This window comes from Alosa alosa, chromosome 14 (genome assembly GCF_017589495.1).
Source record: "Alosa alosa isolate M-15738 ecotype Scorff River chromosome 14, AALO_Geno_1.1, whole genome shotgun sequence".
Classification (NCBI taxonomy): domain Eukaryota; kingdom Metazoa; phylum Chordata; class Actinopteri; order Clupeiformes; family Clupeidae; genus Alosa; species Alosa alosa.
In genome coordinates, this window is record NC_063202.1 from 6,250,947 (window position 1) to 6,268,245 (window position 17,299).

At 41.5% G+C, this 17,299-nt stretch overlaps 1 protein-coding gene across 1 annotated transcript; it reads left to right on the plus strand.

The window, feature by feature from the left end:
• The first annotated feature begins 10,078 nt into the window (after positions 1–10,078).
• nod2 (nucleotide-binding oligomerization domain containing 2) lies at positions 10,079–16,662 on the plus strand. Its single transcript, XM_048263758.1, has 11 exons — positions 10,079–10,262; positions 10,520–11,021; positions 11,181–11,319; positions 12,208–13,939; positions 14,112–14,195; positions 14,458–14,541; positions 14,636–14,719; positions 15,015–15,098; positions 15,964–16,047; positions 16,254–16,337; positions 16,491–16,662. The coding sequence occupies exons 2-11, from the start codon at positions 10,542–10,544 to the stop codon at positions 16,561–16,563; spliced, it is 2,928 nt and encodes a 975-aa protein (XP_048119715.1). The 5' UTR covers positions 10,079–10,262; positions 10,520–10,541; the 3' UTR covers positions 16,564–16,662.
• The last annotated feature ends 637 nt before the right edge of the window (positions 16,663–17,299 follow it).

The following is a 17,299-nucleotide window of genomic DNA, read 5'->3' on the forward strand; positions in this document are numbered from 1 at the left end:
AGCGCAAGCGCTTATCGCTGCTCGGAACAACCGCCGAGTGTCGCCTTTCTACAACATGACCGGCCTTCTTTCTCACACTGAACAAATATCTATTTAAATCCCCCTCCCTTTGTGTGCTTTCGTGTGTGTGTGTGTATGTGTGTGTGTGTGTTTTAAGTCGGACCGTCACAAATCTGCGGGTACTGTCCCTTCATATCGCACAGCAACAATTGGTGTTTGGTGGATTTTGAAAATGTCCGGTCCTTTCATTTCATCTGCTGCACCGCAGTGTCTCCGTATGGTGGTCCTCTGTTTGACATGATTGTCGTCTTTGTGTGTTTTTGAAAAATGTGAAAAATAAAAAATGTTCACAGAGATGCCAATTTCTGTGTGTCACTCTAGGGCATCTAGTTTTAGAGCGGCTGTAACTTTTATGACATTTTGGAAGTTATTGCTTTGATCTTGGGAATGTACCAGTGGAAACGTTCCAGGGCAATGCAACCACTGCCTTTTGATAACTAGGAAGAAAACATGTATCTAAAACAGAGGTCAAAAGCCTTGCTGGTCAGTTAGCCTACATCAGGGGTGTCAAACTCTTATTAGGTAGTGGGCCGGATTTGTTGGGATGAGACCTAGTGGGGGGGCCGTCATCGTCATGGTCATTATCATTTTTCTGCATGGGTATCAGAGTGTTCTTTGATTATATCACTTATGAGCAAACAAGTACACAATAATGTACTGCTGTCATATACCAGTACGGCTCTTTCTCTCTCTCTTTCACAGACTGATCCCAGTATCTTCACACATGGCCTAAGGGGCCAGACCTGTGTTTCTGCTGGTCTTAGGTCAGTGACACTTAATTACACTGGTATTTCAAACTCTGCAAACTGGTAGCCAAATCTAACTTCCTTTAGATCAGCTTTGAAATGCATGCATTCTCCGTTTCTTTCTTTGGGTACATCTGAAACAAGGTAAGTAAGATGTGAGCTCAACCCTTGTCCAAGATATTATATTTATTGACCCTTTCAAGAGAGTTCCATTATCAGCATCATAGTTGGCCCCACAAGACTTCCTTTTTAACATTCCATATGTTATCTTAATGCAGAGGAAGTAGATTGGGGCCCAAATAGAACGTTCAAGCATTGTTTTTGTTTTTATTGTTGAAAGGGTCTATATACAATATGAGAGTTCCCTCCAAAGCCAGAGATGGATAAAAGTCAATTCACTTCTTGTGTTGAACTGCCTAGTGTGTCTTACTTACTTGTGATGGTTCTCCTTTATTAGTCTCAAGGCTCATATATAAACACATGGGCACAGAGCCGCCCTTCACCTAGTCTAGATAAAGCGCCCCACTAGGATGGTTTTATTGACTCTTGATTGTGATAGGTGCGGAAATTACACAAAAGCTGCAGGGCAAAAGAGCTCTCGCCGTGCCAAGTCTTTCTGGGGGAAAGGTTTAGGCTTCAATCTTTATTTTTCCTCCTGCTTATATTTGCCACGGGTGGAAAACATTTGAAGTCGTCAGGTGCAAGTCTTTATCTATTTTCTGTTTGTCTCGCAGCAACCCAAAGCAGTGACAGGTGAGAATAATGGAGGATGCCCTGCCTCCTCCCCAGGCTGCCATGTTACATTTGCACACCAGGGGGAAGGGGGTTCTGAAGGAGGGTGGAGATGAGCCGTATCTCCCTGTTGCCAAAAAAGCAAGAGAGAGAGAGAGAGGGGGGGGGAGGGAGGGAGAGAGAGAGAAAGAGCAATGATATTGACTTAAATGTGGGAAAATGAGAGGCAGCCATATGTGTTCTCTGTGCTTTGTCTCCAGCAGATAGGCAGAGAGCTTTGAAGTGCGGCTTGGCACAGCGGGGTGCTAGCTTCTGTAGAGAGGGAGATGCTAAATGCTGAGAATGAGGGGGACATGAGGTACTCTATTACCAATACAGGAGCAAAGAGAGAAAGCAAATCCAATGATAATGTACATCTGTTCCAGCGTATTTATGGGCTTTGAACATTTTTTTCCACGTGGGATAAGTGGGCCCTTTTTCTTACAGTATCTCAGAACTTCAAAGCAGATTCACAGGATAATGCAAATGATTGGAATATGCCGGTTTTCTGCCGACTCAAGGGCATGAAAAGAATGAAGGAGCGAGAGAAAGAGAGAGAGAGATAGAGAGAGAGAAAGAAAGAAAAAATAATTAAACCTAATTGGTGTGGCTGCCTTTTATGTGTAAAAAAAGAAAAAGGCCCTTCAATAATTGTCAAGTTCATTGAATTAAGAAGCCCGCTGACAATGTGCTAAAGTTCAAAACACTTCCACACTTCAGCAGTTGGTTGCGGTGAGTATCACTTCTCTGCTGTTGACATTTATCCCAGGACCGGCTCGTTAAAATTTTGATGAGATGACAATTGGCCGGATTAGACGGGCAGCGTAGTAATCTGTGTCCTGGCCAGCGGCAGGGTGGTCAAGCCAATCTGATCTCGGCCTGCTCTGAAGAATAGAGAGGAAGAGGGCAGAAAAAAACAGTCTCGCTTCAGGCAAGTGTTATACCCTGCATAGAATACGCAAGGGTCTGAGTGATGTAAGGGAGTAGACACGCGGCTCTCTGCGGACATCTGTGTACTCTGTACGTCTTTTGTGGGCCACTGCGTGATAAGGGCACCGACTGTGTGTGGACGGACTCCAAGCAGACTGGAAAGTATAATAAGCACAACTACGCATCTGAGTCTGGTCTCTGCAGGTATACACAACAAGCAAGAATCAGCAAGGCTTTATGACCACTATTTTGCAGCGTTTTTGTGTCTTAAAACTGATAGTGAAAACTAAAGAAGTATTATCTTCATTGCCAACCATTTAGTTAGAATTTGATGGATTGGCCTGGTGGGTGTTAAATCTTACATGGACGTCTACCATAAAACACTGCAGCCACTGAGGACAGAAAGATGCTTTTTTAATGGAGGAAAGCGTTTAATGAACTCTAGTGAATTATTCAGTGTCTGGATCGGGAGGCTAGTGCTTCAGGGCTTGTACCCTGCAGACATCTTTAACTGTAGCTTTTAAATTGGAAATTACTAATGATTAGAAAATAGAAAATCAACAGGTCACTATGTTCACATCAAACACGATAAAATCCCCCTCTGTTTTCAAAGAGTGAGGTGTGTGTGTGAGTGTGTGCACGTGTGTGTGTGCGCGTGTGTGTGTGCATGCGTGTGCGCGTGTGTGTGTGTTTGTGTGTTTGGAACAGAGGAAGCATGAAAGCACTTTCTGAAACTCACTAGAGGCCAAAGCTCTGAAGCCTCAGATCACTTCTGTGCATGGTTTGCCTAAGCATTACGATATCCAGTCCACACACATGGCCAGCAAACAAGCCTCTTGCCCAATTTCCCCATGATGGTTTTGATTAGTGATGGCAACAACAAAGGAGTACTTGGAAGTTAAGTTTTCCCAAACTATTGCTTAGATGCTCCTTTTAGGTTGGGCTGGGTAACTCTCCTTCCTCCTTCAGTATTCTCTCTGCTCTTGCGGCTGTGGAAAGACAAAATTGTTTCTGTCATCCACAACTGTAAGAACTTTTAACAGGACATTATTTGACTCGAGTATCCAAACCAACTGGGTGGATCAGTCTTAGTGCTTCTGTTTATGCATATGTGAGAATACAAAAAAATGGTAAATATGTACATTGTACCATGTATTATGGCAGCAACCTGAACCAACGTCATCATAACCATGTCACCATTTCCACAACCATGCCAAAAATGACAATATACAATATGTGACTATTAAATAATGAAACTAACTTCAACTTCAACTTCAGGCTTTCGTTCAATTGTAATGAATAAGACTTGTAACACTCATATACTCTGAACAACCACACCAAATATGTTGTACATTGACAGGCATTACATGACTGTAATAATGAAAGTGTTACCATTGATGGTATGGCTAAATGCACTGATGGTTTGACAGATAATTGACAAGTGACCTAGACCGGAATGGACATCAACTGTTTGAATTTTAATTTGAATCTGAATTTGAATTTTAACAACTTCTGTTCAATTGAAGCTCTGCTTCATGTAATAAATATACAAACTAACCGGTCTTTAGTGCATGTGTCATTGCATATCTCTATAAAAATGGCTAAACATACCACATTACTGTCTTGTGTGAGTCTTCTGACATTTGAAACCCCAAGATCACACATACACCAACTTAGTCATCACTCTCAAGTTGCATCCGAGGTACTCTGGGGACCACCAGTGTCCACCGTGTTTCAGTGTCCACCGTGTTTTGGTGATAGAGAGGCCAAAGTCACTCCAGCAAAACTGGGTGAAAGCGCTAGAAACTAGGGTTTGCCAGAGGACACGGCGCCTTTTTGGGTGCATGGTGCATGGAGACGGTTGCAAGCAGAGCCTCCAAAAAGTTCCATTGGTTTTAGTAGATCATTGGACTCTTTCTTTTTCGCAAAACATCAAAGGCAGCCGTGCCTCTTTGATGTGGCAGCACGCTGTTTAAGGTACAGCATGAGTGGAGGGATGTCAAGCTGCAAGGTGCCTCTGTAGTTTACGCCGAGTGCTGCGGAGTGCTGGGGATGAAAGGGGCAAACAGAGTTTGATAATGAATGTCCAACAAGTAGGAGCCATCTCAGACAGCATACACGCAGCGGGGGTGCCCACTAACCTTGAACACAGTGACCCCCAACACCTCCACCAAAGCCAGGAGAGGGGTGAGGTGCTGGAGACGATCACTCCTTCGACTTTCACTGCTCCCCGGAAAAAAGGGAGGTCCTCAGATGTGAGCTTTAATCTTCTTGTCAATTAAAACTCGATTTACAGACGGGAACACACATACATGCACTTCTGGCCACACTCACACACACACACACACACACACACACACACACACACTGACACGTTTGTGACCGTGTGGATTCCTCTTGTGTTCTTTTGAGGGATTCTAATCTGTTCCTGAAGGATGAGTCATTCAAACTTCCGAACATACCAGATGGCCTCGTCAATTAAACTTATATTTAAAAAGATGATAACTAGATGTACCGCAGAGCGGTACAAAATATGACCACCGCCCAGTCCAGCACATGTTTTCCACAAAAATAAGTCACGCTGAAAGGCATTTATGATTCTAACTATCTCACTGAATTGCATTATGCACACTCAATTCTCACTGGTATCTGCTAGACAACAAGTACCAAAACATGATTAGTTCATAGATTGCACATGTAATATACATTTTATACAACCCCACCCCCATCTTGCCTGTTCATAATTCTAAGAAATTCCTGAATTGTGTGCATGTACATGTTTATGTGTGTGTGGGTGTGTGTGCATGCATGTGCATGTGCTTGTGTGTTTGCCTGTTTATGTGCCCGTGTGTGTGCATGTGCATGCATGCGCATATGTCTACTGTGTGAGTATGTGTCATACGTAGGATTACTGTGAATGTTTGTGTGTGCGTGTGTATCTGTTTATGCACATGTGTGCATATGGAATGGGTTTACATGACCCCTGGAGGCAAACATACGCAAAAAATTGGTCATCCTAGGCCCTACGGTTCTCAAGATATTCACAGAAAACTGTGTCTGCCCTACCCTCCTTTCGGGGGGTCCAGTCCAGCGGGTTAGTTTCGTGTACCCCGGTCTTTCAGTGTCCCGGGAATCCTTGTTGGTGTACGGTCACTAAATGTACACATAAATTATTTTATTGTAAGGCCCCCAAGAACGAAAGTCCATTTAAACTTGGCATGCATTCGGAGGGTGTCATAATGATCCTACACTTTCAATTTCGTGCAGTTTTGACCATGTCAGCCAGAGATATTGTGATGAGAACACCTAATGTTTTGCTTTTTCATTTTTAACTAGGTGGCACTATACATGAAATAAGTGGTAATGGGATAGGTTGACATGCCCCCTTAAGACCAACATACAAAAAAAAGGTGGACCTCCTAGGCCCTACGGTTCTCGAGATATTCACAGAAAACTGTCTCTGGCCACCTACAGGCCAGTTGGTGTATAGTAACATAAATTAATTTATTGTGTGGCCCCCATGAACGGAATTCCACGAAACTTGGCGTGCATTCAGAGGGTGTCATAATGATCCTACACTTCCAATTTCGTGCAGTTTTGACTATGTTAGGTCACAGATACCTGCGATTACAACACCTCATTTTTACTTTTTTGTGTTTAACTAGGTGGCGCTATACATGAAATGAGTGGTTATGGAATGGTTTGACATGGCCCTTTGAGATCAACATACAAAAAAAAATGGTCCTCCTAAACCCTACGGTTCTCAAGATATTCACAGAAAACTGTGTCTGCCCTACCCTCCTTTCGGGGGGTCCAGTCCAGCGGGGGGGCTACAGATCAAAACGAAAACAGGAGGTTCCATGCTATCCATGTGGGGTTACATGCCCACCAAGTTTCGTGTACCCCGGTCTTACAGTGTCCCGGGAATCCTTGACGGAAATTTGGACATGCGAAAAAGAAAAAAGAAAAAAAAAAAAAAAAACATAATAAAGATATCAGTGCTGTAGACAACTTTATGTCACATAGTAAAAGTGCATTGTGTTAATATATGTATACAATATATATACATATATATATACTTATATACACTAAAAATGTAAAATTAAATGGTTTGCCGTATGAGATCACAACATGTGCATTACATAATGTGTGGATATAGTTGCTTCAGCTTGATTTACTATTTTATCTCCTAAGAGAGCATTGCTGGAATAAGTTGGATTCCAAGGCCAATGGTATGACGTCAAGATAAGCTACATCTATAAATTGTATGAGAACTGAATTGTATCATATTCTGTTAATTTGTAATGTTATATAATGCCTGTCTAAGTTCATAACGTTATCCATAACTTTGACAATGATTACCAAAATGTTATGACCATTGGGCAGATCTCAGTGGGAGTACTGGGCAACATATTAAAGGTGATGAAAAAATAAGAATGCTTCTGGATAATGATCATGTAACTCTGAAGGCATAGAAAATAAACAGGCTTCCAAAGTATCTCTGCACATTATACACTTTGTCTCACTTTGTATACATTTGTTTACATGCCTGTGCTCTCCACATATCGTCAACAAGTGCACTTGGCTTGCACAAAAGACATTGCCCATAGTGTTATTCCATGTCATTATTATTGGTCCAGAAGTATTTCAGCTTTCACAATAACCACTGACTACCTTTAAATGCTTAGTAACACAGGTATTGTGTATGCACACAGTCAAATAAAAGTTTATGGAGAGACCTACCTAGTTTTCCTAAGTGTTGTTGAGCTCACCCATTTATGATCCAAGCCCTTGAGATGAGTTTACTGTGCTGAATCATGTTGGGTTAATGACACAAGAATGAAGTGTTGACCATCTTAATTAAAATTCCATTGTTTACACACACAACAACAGTCATCAGCCTGCATTGGGTCACAGATCCGAATTAGCTCAGCCAGGGCAGCTCTGGGCCATTCTAAACTGTTAACATGCTCTATCAGTCGCCATCCATGTACATCAGAGAGACTCCTCTCTTCTCAGCGGAAAGAAAGTAAGTTTGTAAGTATGCCCTGAAAGCTATGGAGGAAGACGGAACTAAATGAAGCAAAGACATGCTTTCACAACAGATGCTTGGATGCACAGATTCCTGTGAAATACCCGTGAAGAAACTTGTGCATTGCAACGTTCCTACTCAGAGCTCCTGCATCATTTTGGCTCTTTCTGTTGTGTACTGTATTTTTTGCATGTTTTTATGTTTTTGCATATAACACACCTGGTCCCATTAGAGATTTCGAGATTCACCACACGTGTTTCAGATTTTTCAGCATAAGCGAGGGGGAAGGGGGCTGAAAATGCCTTATTGAGCTATGTTATTCATAGCTATAAGATGAGAATGGCTTTGCGGAGTGATGTTATTCATTGCCATAAGGTTGAAATGGCTTGTGGAGCACAGTTATTTATTGCTATGAAGCAGCTTTAGTGCAGCCCTGGGACCTGAATTGAGTCCATATGGAGCAGCCCTCGGCTTTAATGTCATAGAAACCACATGCTGATCAACATTTCCTATGTGTTGGACTTTGGACAACCTCCGCTTGATTTTGGTGGAAAAAGGTCTGTTATTGAAATGAGAAATATCCTCTGTGGACTTGGTTTCCCAACCTCCTGATGAGTAGGGTAAATAAGAGGCCATCTTTTTGCATTCCCTTCGTCATGTTCCCATCCAAGGCTTGCAGTTTAAGGAGAGTGTGGATGATCATATAGACTGATCATCATCATTCAGGAAGGGGTGGACATTCTCTCTCTTAGCACCTTCCTCCACCCATGTTTTGGATCAGTGAAGCATGACTCTCAGTCACGCTAATGGTGGCATCGATCTCTAAGTCACCCATTCTATGTAGTCAGTATCAGAGTTGTGTAAACATTAACACATAACAGCATCCATGCTCAGATGGGAATAAGCAGCATGTAGAAGCTGCGTGTGATAGATGAGGCTCCCTATCCTACATGGTATGTTTACATGGTCTTTTACTGCCTGCTCATTTGGTCAGAATTCACTCTGGGGATACATTTCGAGCAACATTTTCTTCTATTTAAGGTGAACTTGAGAAAACACAGTCCTCTGAGTGAGCTCATAAAAAGTTTGTGGCTGTAGTACATACGGCAATATTGTAAATAGGTTCAGTAATGGACACCTAAAAATCGCCCCATCTTGAGAAAGTAAATAGACCCAACCTTAGCTATAATAATTTCTACTGTAAAAGGTTTGGCTTAATGGAAGAGAGTGATTTTGAAGGTTGGATTGTTGGCAAACAGCAAGCAGAGAATGCCAGATAGAAGTTGTTGGTGAGCACATTTTGAAAGATGAAATGCATCACCACTGATTTTGAGCACAGAGCTAGTGAAGTCACACAATAGCAGCCGAAAAACAATGAGCTGGGTTCACCTGGGGTGCAGTTTTGATATCAGTCAAATGATCATATGATGAAGATATTGATGCAAGAGCATCTTTGTTGCACCCAGTTGTGAAACCGGCCTCCTTGTCAGATTCTCAGAGAAACTGACAATCAAAACCCAACCCTGGCCTCCTTTTCATTTCCCTTTCTTTTGACAGACTTTTGAGGTTTTTCCTACGCAGAACATAATGAAAAGGCCAATGAACTAATCACAGTACACAGGAGGAAACAATAATATCACTACAATGAAACAACAGACAGTTAAAAAAAATCTCTCAGGCAAACTGGCATGTTATGCTTTTTCCCTTTGCATTTTTAAAAGATCAAAGACTCTGTTAGAAGTGTGCGGCAATCAATGCAAGCAGCATTTCCAGAGTGTTTTTTTTTATGAGCTCTCTCAAGATTACATACTAAATCATCCTGCTTGCTCCTAACAGTTGAGATGATATATTAGCTCACTATTTCCATTTCTTTCACTACTTTCATCTTACTAGAATTTCATCTTACTACTTGAATTTCCCCTGGGGATCAATAAAGTATCTATCTATCTATCTATCTATCTACTACTCAGACAACCTCTATAGCCATCATTTTCCTATTTTAGGACTATCTATATCTGTACAGACACATAAAATGTAAATATGTCTTGTTCATATTTAACGAGCTAAAAGTAGGTATACAACTTGACTAAAGTTTATTTAGCTACTGAGATACAATTCACATACTCTACTAAGCTATGTGGCTTAGTCTTCCACATTTAGTACCCCTTGGCCTCCAAAGGAACTGATTGCACACTATGATGCAATAGCTCCCTCAAGTGGCGATATACAATTTCCGCAAGTGCATTTCCGCGGTGCGCTTCTTCAATAAATCCATTTTACATTATGCCATGTTAAAGCGTGGACCTAGGTGTTAGATACACAGTTCACAAAGTTCATATCACTCTTAAGTCGCCTTCGGCAAGCAAAACTTTTTCGCTGGAAGGGCAAGGGGTGGGCTAAGCAACAACAGTAGGCTAGGCTACAGAGACTGACAGGTCCGGTGATAGTGCTAATGTTAAGAGAGTATTAAAACACGGGATATTTTGCGGGAAAACATTAAATCTGGACAGCGGGGAGAAAATTAAATACGTGAGAAACACAAAAAAAAACGTTAGAGTTGTCAATCCCAGTTGGCGGCCCTAGAATTTATTAGGAAAGCGAAAACAAAACTGACGTAGAAATAGTCTGACATGGTTTAGGAGTGCCATTACTGTGATGACTCAACTAGGAAGTCTGCCTGACACTACGCAGTGATCAGTCGTGAGCATGGATCAAGATGTACTGTATGTAAGACCTCTCTTCTTTTTTGTGTCTGTCTATTAGGCCTACCGTTTTTGAATACGATTGTATAGCCTGTAACCTAAAACAAAAATCGTTTTAATTGTTGATGATGGATTAATCCCAATTTATTAATGCTCAACCACCCTCACAAGTAGGCCTATGGTAAATAATTATAATGTCCCTCTCATAAACAGGAGAATGATGACTAGAAATCAATAAGTAATTCTTCCTCCTCTGAAATGGCACCTCTTGTTTTTAGGTTTGGTTATGAGTAATAAAGAATGAGTGCACAGCTAGTCTTGAGGCAACGAGCAGAGCTTGTCCAAGCATTATGCTGCGGGGGAACCCCAGAGGGCCTGGAAAGCATTCTAGACCTCCTCTTATCCTGGGGTGCACTTGTGTGGGAGGACTACCTGAGTGTCTGTGTGGCAGGCAAGACCTTGTGCTGCAGAACCAGAGAGCTTCTAGACCTTGTTTATTCAAAGGGGGAATTCGCTTGCTGTCATCTCCTGGCTGCTTTCAGTCAGGTTCTTCCCGATGCACAGAAGAACAACCTGAGCTTTGGGAAATGCTCAGATGTCCAGAATTTCCAGGAGATGCCGACTTCTGCCACACTGACACTGCTGAATGATAGACCTGGAATGGTGACAAAGCTTCGCCATTGTGTTGATGGGGCACTGGATGTGTTGTTTCAGCAGGGATTCCTTACCTCATCTGAGTGTGAGGGAATCCAACTTCCCGTGTACACATCTTCACAACAGGTAAATCTCTTCATGAGGAGAACCACCACACAATAGTGTGGTGTGTTCAATGAAAATTAAAATGTGTGTCTTTTTTGTCATTGTTGGCCTTGGTAAAAAATGATATATAGCAAAGCTATATTGCACAATAAGTTATTTAATCTGTTTTGTGTTGTTTAGGTAAGACGCTTGCTTGACCTTGTTCAGTTTAAAGGAGAAGGAGCAGCAAAGGTGCTTCTACAATTCTTACAAAAAATACCAATGACTGTTCTGCCACCCAACAAAAATGAGAAGCCCACTAAATCAGCCTTTGTATCAGGTAGGCCTAACTCATTTATTTAAAAAAAGAGTCCTTCCTCTTTTACCAACCCCCCAAAGGAAATCCTTTTCAAAGTCTAATTTTCAACCTATTCCGATACATTTATGGAAGACCATTTCAAATAATATCCCCTAATTGTTTTGAAATATGACAAGGCATGTGATTCAATGTAATCACCCTCCCTTTTGTTTTGACGTACTACCAAGACAACTGAAAGCTGAACCATGTGATTGATGTTGTTTCTTCACAATTACTGATTTAAACACGCATAGTGGTGTCTCGTAAGGATCCTGTTCATGTTGCACAACACTAGTGTTCCATTTTCTTTCATTTTGGACAGCTGATGCATTGAGTGAAATAATTTGGTATTGTGGTACATATGTGATGTGTTTCTATGATAATCCCTGGCAAAGTAACCACAAAGTAAAAGTAAACATTCTGCACAGATATTCATTTTATTCCATACATCAAGATATTCACATCCAGTCTTTTCTAGTAGGTAAAGAAACTTCCTGACTACAAACATGCCAAGTTTCAAAGCTCTCAGAGCTTGTGTGATTGATCTGCACTAGTTTATATGACTCCCATACGGACAGGCTATATTTTAGTTCTTTTTTGGTTTTGGGGTATAACAATATCTGTAGGGGTATCTCAAAAACTAAAGCCCTTTATGACCATTTGTCACTAGCCTACTTGTGTAATGACATTTTGAGTCTATTAAGAGGCAAAACACCCAAAAATTCTGGAGGGTACTGTAATGAACACATTTAATGGCAAATAATCAATGGCATAGATCATGTAAGACCTCTGTGTGTGATGCAGTGCAGAGCCTTATAAGGCTTTGATGCAGTGAAATAGCAGTGATGTTCTATCTCCCTGTCTCAACAGAGTTCCAAAAAAAGCTGTGCAGTTCTATTTCAGCACAGTTCCATTTCCTCAGCACCTACAGTGGCACAGGCAAATTCTCCCTGGATGACATCTACACGGAGGGCCTGCTAGAGCTTGGGCAGGGGGGCAAGAATACTCAACTGTCTTTAAACCTTGAGGATGTGGTAGGACGGGTGGGGACCCTCAACAAGGAGGCCGACACAGTCCTGGTGTCAGGGGAGGCAGGTTGTGGGAAGAGCACCTTCCTGCAGAGGCTTCTTCTACTCTGGGCCAGGAAAGCAGCGTTGCACAACTACCTCCTGCTCTTCCCTTTCAGCTGCAGAAAGCTCAACACAGAAGAACGAGAGCTTTCTTTAAAGGAATTGTTGTTCCTGCATTGTTGTTGGCCCGACAGCGACCAGGATGAGCTCTTCCAGTTCATATTGGATCACCCTCACCTGGTGCTGTTCACTTTTGATGGCCTCGATGAGTTTAAACAGACTTTCTCCGATGACCAGAGGCATTGTTGTCCCACCCAACCCGCAAAAGTGTCTGTGTTGTTCTTCAATCTGCTGCAGGGCTCCTTAATGAAAGGTGTTCAGAAGTTGGTGACCAGCCGGACTGAGGCAGTCCCACCCACACTGAGGAAGTATCTATGCAAAGAGGTTCTGCTGAAAGGGTTTTCTACAGATGGGATTGACTGCTTTGTAAGGAAGCATCACTCTGACCCTGGGATCGCCTCCCGTGTGTTGGAGTCACTACGCAGTAATACTGCACTTTTAGGCCTTTGCCACATTCCTGTCTTCTGCTGGATTGTGTCTAAATGTTACAAAGAACTCCTCGGTTTTGGCAACAGCAGCCTTCAAACAATCACTGATGTGTACCTCATGGTGTTGCACCACTTCTTTCATCACAGAATCTCTAAAGGGAAAAGGTCTGAAAAGGGCTGGGTCCATGATCATTTTGACACAATCATGCACCTTGGTAAGCTTGCATTGCAAGGCCTTCAGAAATCTCACTACATTTTCTCAGAAACCGAGGTGCAGAACTGTGGTGTTACGGAGGACGATATTGGCAGAGGTTTCCTCATCCAAAGTAAGAACATCTCCTTTGACAACAAACACTATGAATTCCTGCATGTCACCATGCAGTGCTTCTTCGCTGCTCTTTTCATCACTCTTGATAGCAGCAGTGACAAACTCACAATTCAAAGGCTCTTCGAGACCGAGTGCATGGCTAAAGGGTGCTTGGGAATTCTTCAAGCCAAAAAGCCAGACGGGCCGCCAAGCACAGAGGCTCCAAACCTTCAAATCACTTCCACGTTTGTCTCCGGCCTCTTGTCCCAGCGGCATCAAGGACTGCTACTACAGTGCTGTCCTATCCAGACACTTCACAGAAAATCCAAGCTGGTTGTGAAGTATGTGTCCAGAGGTATGCAGAATCATTTTAAATCCATCCCGCGACCTGTCAAAGGGGAGAAAAAGAGCATGCATGCAATGCCTAGCTTCGTATGGCTCACCAAGTGCATTTACGAGATGCAAGATAGTAAGGTCGCCAAAAATGTTGTGGCCAAGCTGGATGTGGAGCACCTGAAACTGACCTACTGCAACATCGGCCCACTGGAGTGCAGCGCTTTGGCCTTTGTCCTGCAACATCTCAAGAGTCCAGTTGGGCTACAGCTGGATAGCAATGCAGTGGGAGACGTGGGAGTGGAGCAGCTTCTGCCCTGCCTGCATGTCTGCCACTCCCTCTAGTATGACTAAATACAGCCTTTACCGTCATTTCTATTAATTAATTGAGATGAAGACTAGTAAAATGATGTAGTCTTCAGTTTTTTTTAGATTAATCTAACCTAATCTAACCTGATGTTTAGTCCAGTATTTGAGTGATATGATATTTCCTATTTTTATTGTTGTGTTGGTCAGTTTGAGAAACAATAACATCTCCGATGAGGGGATTGCAAAACTTGTTGAGAAGGGCGTTCAGTGTGATACCTTCAAAAAGATTGCGTAAGTAGTAATAATATTGTAATAATTATCTTGTTTAATTTTCTTGTAAGAAATCACGTCTTTTAAGTACAAATGTGTGGAGACTTAAGTATATATGAACATGAAACCACAGTGTGTAACAGGAACTTAGACTGAAGGGTGTATACTCATACCTACTATGAATATGTGACGTAGAATGCTAATTAGAGAGTGCATAAATAAATAATCATATATCATAAACAATCTGATAACATGACATATAAAGAGTACTTTGCACTTTCAGGCTCTTCAATAATAAGTTAACTGATGGCTGCACACAACACCTGGCTTATCTCCTGAAAACAAAGAAGAATTTCTTGTCTCTGCGGTAAGCTGCTCGATGAAATATTGGTCATCCCTGTTGAGATTTACAATAGGACATATGGCAGAGACATCTCTATAAATGTACTCCTCTGCTGCAGGCTTGGGAATAATAACATAACAGCTGCTGGAGCGGAGCAGTTGGCTGAAGGCCTGAGATGCAGCCAGTCACTTCAGTTTCTGGGGTACGGAGAAAAAATACATACTCTCCCCATCCAACAACACACAACTGTTCTGCAATTTGGCAAAAACAACAGGCCCTCATTATGTAAAATAATATTTGTGTGTGTGTGTGTGTGTGTGTGTGTGGGGGGGGTTCCACTAAATTACTTAATCTAAAATGTATCACCTATATATCTACAACACAATCTGTTTATGCCAAAGAAGTCACTCGGGCATGCAAATTCATTTTACCATTTTTCACCAAAATTCACTCTTAGAATATGAATAGCTAATTGTCTCCTTTTTATATTCTCTCAGTCTCTGGGGGAACAAAGTCGGAGACAAAGGAGCTCAGGCACTTGCTGGTGCTATGGAAAACAGTCAAGCGCTTGTGTGGATGAGGTAATCTTGACAACTTTTTTCACATTCTCTCCATGATTTCTATTAGTATATTAGTATGATTGAATTTATTGAATTTTACTCGAATGTTATGTTAATGCTATTGCAATGTGTATTGTTATTCTATGAGTGTAAATCTCTTTGGATAAAAGTGTCTGCCAAGCAACCATAACCACAACATTATAAAGTAGCCTATAATAGTTGGTATTTGGTTTTAATAAAAACTCAATATTTGTTTTTCTATGGTTAGTCTTATCTGTGTCATTATGACAGTCTACACAGCTGTCTGTGTAATGCAGTTGTTTACTGTGTAAATACCTTTGACCTTGATCAGTTAGTACAGTGGAGGAACCTTCTGCTATTTCCATGGCACTGAAGAGATCCTCAGAAACCCTTGAATTCATCTTGTTTGTTGCAGAGTTGTATGCACTTTTATCCAAGGGAAAGTATAGTAGACTCTACTAAGAGGATATTAACCCCATGACTAGGTTAGCACCTTGCTCAACTATTTGAGTTACAACACAGGACTAACAGAAAATGATTTCAGTTTCTCTTATGGCATCTAGACAAATGTCACGTTTTGAAGAGTAGGGCAGCAAGATTGATTGGCGGGTTTGGTAAAGAGCCCTAATTGCTTACAACAGTAGCATGTCAAAACGCAATTAAATCAAAAATAATCCCTGCCATGAAAATATTTTTTTAACAACCCCTTACACTCCTGTGGTTTTGTTTGAAATCAGTCTTAATGTGATTTCCAGTGATTTATTGCTGTGTGAGACAATGATTGTGTGTATAACAAGACTAATCTGTCTAATTCCTTTGGTCTAACTGAGTTATCATCAGTGTGTTTTTTCCTCCCATTTTGCAGTCTGGTAGACAATGGAGTTGGCAGTGCAGGGGCACAGGCACTTGCAAAAGTCATTCAGAACAGCACCACATTAGAGGAGCTGTGGTGAGTGAGCATTACATGGCCTGACAAATGTCAATCAGCTTTATATTGCTCTAGCAGTACAAATGTTGTCGTTAAGCTTCACAGCAATTAAATGATGACCAACATTCCATCAGTCAGTGTGCAATTAATTTGTCACCTTGCCAGTCTCTTGAATGGAATAATTAACTATAACCACTGTGCCACTTATGGTATATCCGGCTGTGTAGGTTGAGTAAAAACTGCATCACCAGAGATGGAGTACTATATCTAGTGCAAGCCCTTGAGAAAAATTCAAGTGTTACATCAATATGGTAGGCTACCATTAAATTATACAATATGTCTTTTGTTTTGTAATAGGCTAATGGCCTATTTAATACCAAGTGTGTAACAGCATAATTATTACATTATATTATAGGCCTATGATATTATATTGTTTGTAAGATAGATTTTGTTATATTTTTCAGGTTGAGGGGTAACAATCTCAGTCCAGAGGAGGTTGAAGAATTTTCTCTGAAAGAACGTAGACTTACCTTCTAGGCAATAGGCCTACTTGACATGTTGGACACCTTGCTCTGCTGGTACTCAGTAAAAAGGCAGAGACTTTCTAATGAGGAGACACAGCACTCAAAAAATCCTCCATAGAAATTCACGGGGTTAGTTTGTAACGCCAATATGGCCGTTGTCTACACATATCCCACCCCTTCCTCGGCAAAACGTTGACATGTGAATACATTGAGCCAATCATATGGTGTGTTGTGAAGACATCATGCCAATCATGCGTTGTGAACTCGCCGCTGGAGCAAGGTTGGTGTCGTGAAGCCTTGCGCACGTGCATTTCTGCCGAATAGGATGCCCGATGAGTGCCCAAAAAGCAATGCAATATGGCCACTGAGTGGAGGGACTTGCCTAAAAGGACTTTGAAAAAGGCTCGTAGAACCTGATAATGTATTAACTTCCCAATAATCTGATAACATGTTGGTTTTTTGAGAACCCAATAATGTAATAATTTCCCAATATTGTAATAACTTGCTCAGTGTTGGTAGCATGCCACCAATAGTTGGGGGTCATCCATTGTGTGTCTACCTTTTGCCATGAGGGCCAAGCAGAGAAGTTGTGTAGGCACCCTTAGTGTCTCAAATTTAGCTGTTGGGGGCAGAAAACAGAAAAGTTTATTTTATTTACTACTTTCTTTGCCAAGTACCATATTTTTTTTTCCATTTCACACTTTTAGTGCTCCAGTGCTTTTGGACTTCACTAAAAATATGTATTATTA